Genomic DNA, 9,938 nt, shown 5'->3' with positions numbered 1-9,938 from the left:
ATCAAGATATGATCTTTTTAATGTTTTATTATACACTTCTTGTTAGTCAATTGCAGGCTTGTCTTATTATATCAGTATGAATTATGCAGTGTGCCAACTTCATTGCATGTTTGACTCTTGCCTCTGGTAATCAATCTTGTAAAGTGTTCTCACATGATATAAAATTAAACTTAAATATTTCTCATCCATTTTATGTTTACTTAAGTGGGGTAAGGAACAGTTACACTATTGTTTGCTCCATCTGGTTGCAACTGATTGATGATGTATATTATAATTTACATGTGCATATTTGCATTGGTTATATATATATATATATATATATATATATATATATATATAGATATAGATCCACACTTGCTCATTGTATATATGGTCTTGTTTTTGGAGACAACAAGAACACTGATATGGCATCACAAAAGTAATTTATTGAAATTTTACAACTCTGTTTTTTGTTTCCTCCCAACCTACGACGCGACATCACAATCGAATGCTGTCCTGTCCATGTCAAAAAAGGCAAGGATGATGGTGTTTATTACTGGAGAGACAAATGCAATCAGCTGCCCTGTGCATCAAAAATACTTTCTCTCATCACATTTATCTCATTTTGAGTGTTGGTCGAGCCCGTCGTTCTCCCCAAACAATAGAGAAAACTGAAATGAATGGAAACTCACGTGGGATTCTGTGGGGTGTTCGAAAAAGCTTTGCCTTATACATGAAGTAACAGGACAATGATCATTTATTTTTGTTTTGGGAAACTGTGCAGCAGAGCATGTAAGAATAATTTTGAGATGTGACTTCAATAATAACTAGGACAGTTCGGGGAAAGCTTTTGCTTTACATGCATTTTTACACAACAAAAATATTCAGCAATGGACAACCTAGAGGACACTGAAAGAAAGAAAAATAAGGTTTTTAACTTTACATATTTTACTCTGTCTTTTTATTAGATATTTTTTGAAGTGAGATCACTCATGCCATGTTTAACAGACAAATAATCACACGCCACTCTGAAGGCTGACAACTTCAACCCACCTTGCTTGGTAACAAATGTAAGAGATGCTACAGAACATTACCCTATCAACGCCATATTTCTTTGTGGTCTAGGAAACCACATTTAGGTAATGATAAAGGTAGGGAGGTCGAGAGGAATTCAATTGCATAGCAATTTAATGATCGACACGTTATCTCGCAAGGCAAAGTCACAGTGCCTCAACACTCCCAGAGGGGCTCAATGAACTAAGAACAACCAATCAATGCATTAGACTTGGGATCTCGCATAGTGCCGGTACATCATAGTCAGTATATGTCATCAAAGAGGATAAGACTCGCTAATGCAGCACTCCACCAAACACAAACTATGAGCAAAAATGTTTTGACTGTGGCAAAATCAAATTGTTTCCTTTCATTTCTGTTTGACTAGGTGGGGTTTTCAGTTAGAACAGAAATGAAGGGCATAAAGACTCAACGTTAATGGAGGTTCAAATGTTTGTATGTAAACAGGCACTCGACCCCCTGCTCTCTCTCTCTTTTAAAGAAAAAGGCCATCATCACATCCAACTTTAACCACGACATAGAGTTCATCTCGGAATGTTAACAGCAGCGTTTTCTCTGTCGTAGCGATCGCTCTCTCTCTCTCTCTCTCTCTCTCCGTCAGTCACTGCAGGTCTCTATCCTCCAGGTATCTGTACTCAAAGGTAAATCCTTCCTTTTTTCTCTGGCCCCACTTTTCATAGTCAAAGTAAATGTACGTGCCCTACAGACAGAAAGAGAATATATTCATTTAAACGGAGTTTAGAAATTTCAAGCATATTATTACATCATAGAAAATAGGGCTCTTAAAATGGTTCCAGTTTGTAGGATATGCAAATGTGTTCATTTGTATATTTATTAAACTGTAAAAACATTATAGATTTTTTTTAAAGAAATTAATACTGTTATTTAGCAAGGATGCATTCGATTGAAATCGCAAATTCAAGCAACGGTAAAGACATTATAACGTTTAAAACAAGATTTATATTGCAAATGAATACTGCTTTCTATTCATTAAAGATTCATAAAACTAAATTATCAAAAAGTATTAAGCAATGACTGTCTCAACATTAAGAAATGTTCCTCAAACAGCAAATCTGCATATCAGAAATGATTTCTAAAGAATATGTGACACTGACGACTGGAGTAATGGCTCTACAGAGAGGAGTAGAGTACGCAAAAACTGTATTCAAGTAAAAGTACTTATAGAAATATTTACTCAAGTAAAACTAAAAGTACTAGTCTGAATAGTTAGTCTTCAGTGTCACATAATCCTTCAGAAATCATTCCAATACGTTGATTTACTATCAATGATGTTCTTTTTAGCTTTCTAATCAAAGAATCCTAAACAAAAATATTAGGCAGAAAAACTGTCCAGCACTTAAAATAAATCAACATATTAGAAATATTTTTTGAAGGATCATGAAAACTGGAGTACCAGATGATGAAAATTCTGATTTGCATCACTGAATGAAATTATATTTTAAAGTATATTCATTATGTATATGTATAAATAACCTTCGACACGGAGATGAGTGAAAACTCCTCACATGACCACTAAGTTACAGAACATCTTAACAATACCAACCAAATGCACATTGACAGATCTTCTTCCTTCTGTTCTGCAAAATGTAAACAAATGTATATTTCTGCAAGCATAAATATTGTGGAAATCTAGGCAAAGGCATTCCTTCTGGAACAGAGCTAACACAGGTTTGGAGGGTATTCATTACATACTCTTTGACAGCTTACTTAATGTAAAAATAATATTTTAGAGTTATACATCCAACAAACTGGTAATGTCAGTGGTATTGTGTACTGTAATCAAATGTAGCCTAAGTCATACATGTTGAACTGTAGACGACAACACCCTGTGTTCATCTAATAAAGATCTTCATAGCTAGCAAACAACAGCCTTTGCAGATTTACTTTCAACTGACTGTAGATCCAAAGCCAAGTCTTCAACGCTCTTGGTGCACTTAAACTTTCTGTTAAAACTCCAAGTAAGAACCGCTTCAGACAGCTCAGCTTGTGCATCAGGGAACTGAACGAATCATTCAAACTGATTCACGAACCAATTCACTGGTTTACTAACTGGTTTGATCAAGCCTTTGAACAAAATTGACTCAAAGTACCTAATCTTTTACGATTGGACATCGCTTATTGCCCAGGGAAAAAGTATGTGTGTAAAAAAAAAAAAAAAAAAACTCAGTTTGTTGAGCATGAAAACTGTAGTGGGTTTGTACCTGTTCGAACTCATCAGTGATGGTCTTGGGTTCCTCGTGCCGTTGGAACCACATCATGTATTTGGTGTGGAACCTCCACGATTGCTTCTTCAGTGCTTTAGCCGACAAGTACTGCGCCTTTGTGCCCTGAGGTAAAATGCCAACCAAGAGAAACATTTGGAAGACTGCAACATCCAACACATGTGCTTATTTAAAAGCAACAAACACAGACCTCCAGGTAGTAGAAAATGAAGAAGAGCGTTTCAGTGGACAATCTCTGGTAGAACTCGATAGAGTCCGAATGATGTGGGGGAACCTGGTGGTGGAATGGCGGTGTAGGACAGGGGTTTCTCATCAGATACTGCCTACAAACGGACAAAAATTAAAAAAAACGACTCATGTCAGGTTCACATCTTCAGCTTGAGGAGCAGCTTCTTCCAGTTGAATGTCTTCACAATGAAATAAAAACACTAATTTTACTCTGTGTTTAGACTAGATAGCATAATCTAATATTGTGTACCTGATTCTCTCTGAATCGGACGGGTGGGGCATGTGCGTCCATGTTGACTCCTGCATTGCCTGTTGGTAAAGCTGCTCTTTACTGAGGGGGGTGGGACCTAGTGGACATGCCCCTAAAGTTGGCGGCAGGTTGACCTCTGAAACGGCAGGCTGAGGGGCCGTTGTGGGTCCAGGTGGGGCTGAGAAAGAAAGACATTTTTAGAGTTTGTGAAGATTATACCAGCCTGTACCTTACGTAACATATAATCTGGCACATTAAACTGCAGTCTAGCTGTTAGACCGGGTGGGCTGTGTGCAGTTGAGTCATTTAATCATAAACTTGAAGGATACTGAGGGGAGATGACTGACTGTACTTCAAATAACCATGTATGCCAGTTAAATAGGTACTGAAAACGAGTGGTTTTAACTATTTCTGTAAGGTACCTCGATCTGGGAGGTGTAGTGATGAAATCTCTCCATCCAGTGTCAATCCCAGGGCAGCCCGCTCTGCCATAGCTTTCAGAGAGCTCGGTGGTTCAGGAGCCTGTGAGAGACCAAATGGAATTACATAGGAAACAGCACTATTGAAATCGATTTTATTGCATTTGAAGGAAATTCCTTTTGAGAAACGTAAAGCTGAAGTGAGTGAATTGTGTGCCACTGACAGTCTGAATCTAGTCTAACCAGGATAAAAGACACACCTTGATGGCTTCTGTGTTGAGTGTATAGGAGTGTGGGCCATTTAGCAGACTCCCACCACCAGGTGTGTTGTCAGTGAAGGAGGGTGATGGGGAGGAGGGGGGTAGAGTGATAGAACTCAATAAACTGGGGCCATTATCCAGACTATAATACAGAGGAAGTTGGAGAGAGAACAACAGCAACAATCAATAAATCAATCATATTACTGTTATGTTAGCTAAAACTCAAAGATATGCAGATGCACACTCACATTTGATTGGTTGATGAGCTCGAGGATGAGGAATGGCTGTTTTGTGATTGGCTGGCACTGCTAAGTGAGGAGTCTGGTGTGTTGTCTGCAACCACAGCACTGTAACCTGTATGTAGAAAAATAAGGATCAATTTAAACCAATAATAATAATAATAATAAATTATAACATTTTAAAAGGGATAAAAAGATAAACAAAAAAACAATTTAAAAGATAAATAATAATTACTATTATTATAACAATAATAATCATAACTATAAAAGGCAGTAATTTAAAAGATTCATAATATTGAAAAAATATATTAAAAAAATTCTGAATTAAATTACTAATAACAATAATAATTGAAATAAAATACTAAAAAACAATTAAACAGAACAATAAAAATTAAAGAAATAAAAGAAAATAAAGATTATTTTAAATAAATTATAAAAAGCTAATGATAATTATAATAGATCTTTATAAGGAGAAATTTATAATAATAATAATAGGTTTTAATAGCTTTATTAAGAGATGAAAGAATACAACCATTATCTTCAGCTAAACATTTATTCCTACTCATAAATCCTAAACTTAAAATTATAAATTGGTAAATACAGTGGATAAGTACCCTATTTTTCGGACTATAAGTCGCACTGGACTGTAAGTTGCATATATTTAGAACGAAGAGAAAACATTACAGCCGTGAGAGGGCGCTCTATGTTTTCAGTGGTATGCTACAGGAGCACTGAGCAGCATAGAGCGCCCTCTCGCGGCTGTAGACGGTAATGTTTTCTCTTGGTTCATGTACAATTAATTTAGATAAGTCGCACCTGACTATAAGTCGCAGGACCAGCCAAACTATGAAAAGAATTGCGATTTATAGTCCGGAAAATCGGTAATGGCCAGATTAAAAAAACTCACTGGTTGCTCCATTTTGTTTGAGGCCGCTAGGTGGTCTTGCAGGTGCTACATTTGTCCCCACTCCTGCACTTGCCACAGAACTGCTTCCATTTCCACCCAACCCGCTCTCTCCAGTTCCTCCTCCAGGTGCTGTGCCCACATGGCTCACAGGTATCTGTGCAGACCCCTGGAGAGCCGTCTGCCCCGGTACCAGGTTTAGAATCCCTCCGGTCAGAGAACCATGACCCGGACTGGACCCTAGCAAGCTCATACCAACCCCTGTCCCCGTGCCATTACTGGTTGCGCCCGTGTTAGTTCCCCCTGCACCTCCGCTCGGTATAGACATGCCAGAACTACCACTACTGCTCCCTACTGGACCACTGGAGGCACCACCTGATGTTCCTCCAGCAGCTGCCTGGGCATAGGGAGCAGGGTTAGAGCCTGAGAGAAGCGCCGCCATGGTGTTGAGAGAACCAGACAAGCCTGCCATGCCCAGACCTGGCATCTGAGCTCCACTACTGCTGCTGGTCACTGTCACGCTCCCCTTCACAAGGCCCAAACCCAGTCTAGAGCCCTCAACCCCAAGAACAGATGAGGCCTGGGACTGGGAACTGGAAGTTACTGGGCCAGGTGTGCTGGAACTAGGCAGAGAGGCAGTGGTGGAGGCAGGTAACGTGGGGTGGCTAGGAGGACTAGGCGTGTTGTTGGAGGGTGTAGATGTCGAGGAGAGTTTGACCTGTGCTTGCTGCTGAGACTGAGGAACATGCTGCTGCACTGCGCTGCTAAAGCTTCCCAGCAGACTGCTGCTCCCAGAGATCGCTGTGCAGCCACCAACAGCAGTCGCCACAGAAACCAGTGAAGAGGAGGAGGAGGAGCCTGAGGAGGAGCCCGACGATGAGGCGGATGACGAGAACGACGAGAGAGATGGGTTGCCATTCTTCACAGGAGACTGATCAGAGCAAGAAAGCCATGAGGTTAGAAACACATCTTTTTCATTAAGCATACATGTGATTTAAAGGGATTGTTCACTTAAAACAGCCATTTTAAAAAGAAACAAAAGCTCCAAAAAGTGGTTCATACAGCTTGGGAGTATTTTATCTTTTTGTATCAAGTCATATGATTACTTTTATAATGTTTTTGCACCCTTCTTTGAGTTTGAAAGCTTTAGTTTCCATTCACTGAAATAAAGTCATACAGGTATGGAACAACCTTTAACTGACACTGATGCTGAGGTCTCACCTGACAGACTTCACTGTCTGTAGATCGACCTCTCTTTTCCTCCGAAATCTCCTGAGTAAAACATTCACACACAATATATAGTAAGACAATTAATTCTGTGACCAAAAGTCAATAAAAGGTACGAAAAAGCGCATGATGGGTGTTTCTATGTCATACAAAAATGACCAAAATCCTATGCAGACTAGACTGAGACAAGAGGAAGAATGCGAGAAAATGGTTTACCATTGGGCCTGTTGCAGGAGATGGAGGGATGGGGGAAGAGGAAGTGGTGGAGGTCGGTGTGCTGCTGGACGGAAGGAACATCTCATCTTCAATATGGCCCTGAGGAGGCGTTGCAATCAAAGTTGTTGCTAGAGAGAAAGAGATGTTTAGAAATGCGACCCATCTTGACAAAGCCATATCATTTAAAAAAAAAAAACTTCCATCCCACGCACACACAAACTTACGTATTTCCTCCAAATCCAGATCATCATAGATGAACTCATTCTCTTCGAAGTCTGGGTCTTGTGAAGAGTCAATATAATATTCCACATCATCTTTGATCTTATGGATAGCGTCAACCTGGATCGAATCATTATCCAACATCCTCAAGATGGTCTCTAGCATAAGAATGTGGTGCCGGTGTCTTTCGATTAACCTCTTTAGCTCTTCAATCCGATCCTGCTTCTAAACACAAACACAATAAACAGCTTTCCATAGGACAGAAATGTGTGAAAAGCTGAGAACAATCTGAGGTCTTAAACAGTGAGGCTTCACATAATATTGAATACATATATAGGAAAGCAAATCTATAATAAAATAAGAAAAGCAGAGGAAAGAATGAGGAGAAATGGAAAGTGAAATGCCGACCTCTTTGTCTCCTTTCTTCTTCCGTGTTTGAACAGAGAGGGACTCAACTTCACTCTCAAACTGGTCCACCTGCATGTTCAAAGTGTCTATTGTGTTCTGTGAGAGAGAGAAATCATGTCATTAGTGCACTACTTGCATCCTGTTCACAGTTTTTCTACCCACAATGTTATCCATGAGCCCTCTTGTACCGTGAGCCACTGTTCTGTTTCCTCCTTCTCTTTCTGCGCCGGGTCCACTTTCTGAGCCAAGCCCAGCCCCTCTTTAGAGTAGGCTTTTGTCTTGGTTTCTCTTTCAACAACCTTAAATCGCTCCATTTGCTGAGAAGAAAGAGACAGTGATCCAGGTTAAGCAGTCCAATCTTGACATTAAACGTGAGAAATATATCTAAGAATTCATGAGGCAAAATGTAAGTGTTAAGCCAATGCACTGATATTTTTATCAAAAGTACACAAGTATTTTGCACACTGTTTTAAGCGCATTCCAATAAAATAGCATTGAGGAATCAGGCAAAACCCTTGTACCGTTTCAATAAGCTTCCGGTTCTCCACTAGCTGCCGTTTGTCTTTGATCTCATTGGATGCCACCCATGTCTTAATCTGGTCTCGTAGCCGCTAAGAAGAAAAACAGGTGAGAACAATTATACTGATTGCGAACACATATTTTTCTCTTGGTTCTAAAGAAAGTGTACAATAATTCATTCTACGCAACAGCTAGTTTCGCTTCTCTAAATTCATTGCCCAAGAAGTGATCCAAAAGTGCAACTTAGTCCAACAGCAAGAAATGCTTCTCTGTTTGTAATTAATCCATGTTCACACGATTCCAGAAAGCCTTAAAAGAAGCTAAATATAGAACGAGCACATCCTCACCTGAAGCTTTTTTATCTCTTTCTTGAGATCGGCTTCATATTTTTCCTTCTGATTGGCATTGGCTGCATTATGAAGCTGAGAATGAAATGGATTATTAAAATACAACAACAGGTGCACGATTCCTTTAGCTTTTTGAATTACACATTGGCTTTTGAGTTGTTAACGTCTCACCTTTTTCCAAATGTCTTCAAATTGTTCGACGCCTTCAGCAACTTTTTTCAAACATCGATCTATTTCACCTGGTTGAGCATATGAAGTCTTAAGATCATATGATGATTTAGAAAACCTCTCAAAAGAAGCTTCTGCGTATATGCAACTGGCAGGGGAGAGTAGAGATATTATCTTACCTTGTAGTTTTCTCTTATCAGCCATGGCTTCGCTATGATACTGTCTTCATACCTTCTGTCACTGCAAGCACATCAGAGAGACTGGTAACTTATACCGTATTCAGTGTGAGGCAGATGGTAAGTTTTTCTACTGCTCCTAAAATAGATCTCATCTCTATAGAATAGTCTGATATCATAACACCCCGCTTAATTAATTTGCCAAAGCCCACAAAACGATGAACTACTACCTTCAAAGTTACATTTTAATCGAGTTCTTTCCAGGTCAAGAAATAAACACAACTTTCACCTTTGCAATCCCCCTAAATAAGAAAAAATATGAAGAATTTTGATGACAGCAAGCCTTGATCGTCCTCATAGTTTAAATCACTTGGACGGTAACGCCAACACTACCACAGCGCGTTCACGCAGATTTACGCAGCCTCTGATCACTGAGCACTAGCCACCAAGATGCTAACGTGTTAGATTAGCGTTATTTCATCGCCATACCTCATCTACACTCATAATATGTAACCCTAGCAGTATATATAGACAGTATAATGTATATTTCTGCAGTTATTATGGATTAAGCTGCTCTTGTTGAGATGTCGAGCAGCGCTGACGGCTAACGATCTGCTAGCACACACATAGTTTTTCCAACAGAAGGTGTGAGGGATTTAAACTGTTGAAATTGAATGCACAGTCGTCGTATACCTTTTTCAAACGTGTGTAATATTCGTCAGTATCTCTATGTGACAGCCACGACCAATATATCCGCTAATTCCTTGTTTCAAATTTGGTAATGTTTTTAGCTCGTCAGTCCCCCTTCTGTTCAGTAGTACATTAAAGATGGACGGCAGACTCCGCCCACCGCTCGCTACTGAAGGTCCCGCCTCTCGTCTTTTTTTCGTTCTTGTGATTCATTAAAAATGTCTGTCAATCATTTCTCAAGTTGTGACCATTTCCGCATTGGGTGAAAGGTTATATTTACGGAAAAGACCATTCTCTTTACAAAAATCGACTTCTCCTGGGCCTAACACCATTTTTATTTATTTGTAACGACTGTACTAGTTTGTATAGGAA

At 39.4% G+C, this 9,938-nt stretch overlaps 1 protein-coding gene across 3 annotated transcripts; it reads right to left on the bottom strand.

The window, feature by feature from the left end:
* Positions 1-405: 405 nt before the first annotated feature.
* Positions 406-9,735, bottom strand: LOC128030568 (CCR4-NOT transcription complex subunit 3). Of its 3 annotated transcripts, none has more exons than XM_052618297.1 (18): positions 9,570-9,734; positions 8,880-8,940; positions 8,704-8,771; positions 8,533-8,607; positions 8,188-8,277; positions 7,855-7,983; positions 7,667-7,762; positions 7,264-7,483; positions 7,040-7,167; positions 6,818-6,868; positions 5,600-6,527; positions 4,702-4,807; positions 4,454-4,595; positions 4,197-4,296; positions 3,775-3,952; positions 3,487-3,619; positions 3,276-3,401; positions 406-1,753 (listed from the first exon to the last, which is right to left on the bottom strand). In XM_052618297.1, the coding sequence occupies exons 2-18, from the start codon at positions 8,902-8,904 to the stop codon at positions 1,655-1,657; spliced, it is 2,694 nt and encodes an 897-aa protein (XP_052474257.1). In that variant the 5' UTR covers positions 8,905-8,940; positions 9,570-9,734; the 3' UTR covers positions 406-1,654. The 3 variants fall into 3 exon arrangements, with proteins under 3 accessions (XP_052474257.1, XP_052474259.1, XP_052474256.1); XM_052618299.1 differs by having other exon boundaries at positions 7,264-7,477; XM_052618296.1 differs by having other exon boundaries at positions 7,040-7,483; positions 9,570-9,735.
* Positions 9,736-9,938: the final 203 nt, after the last annotated feature.

Source organism: Carassius gibelio, chromosome A16 (assembly GCF_023724105.1).
Source record: "Carassius gibelio isolate Cgi1373 ecotype wild population from Czech Republic chromosome A16, carGib1.2-hapl.c, whole genome shotgun sequence".
NCBI lineage: Eukaryota > Metazoa > Chordata > Actinopteri > Cypriniformes > Cyprinidae > Carassius > Carassius gibelio.
The sequence above is the reverse complement of the archived record's forward strand: the minus strand, read 5'-3'. Positions and strand labels throughout refer to the sequence as shown.

Coding starts and splice junctions, on each gene's coding strand:
- LOC128030568 (XM_052618296.1), bottom strand. CDS start 8,904: ATGGCTGATAAGAGAAAACTACAAG. Junction 8,608..8,703: donor TTGAAGACATTTGGAAAAAG/GTGAGACGTTAA, acceptor TTTCATTCTCAG/CTTCATAATGCAGCCAATGC. Junction 7,984..8,187: donor ACCGGAAGCTTATTGAAACG/GTACAAGGGTTT, acceptor CTTTCTTCTCAG/CAAATGGAGCGATTTAAGGT.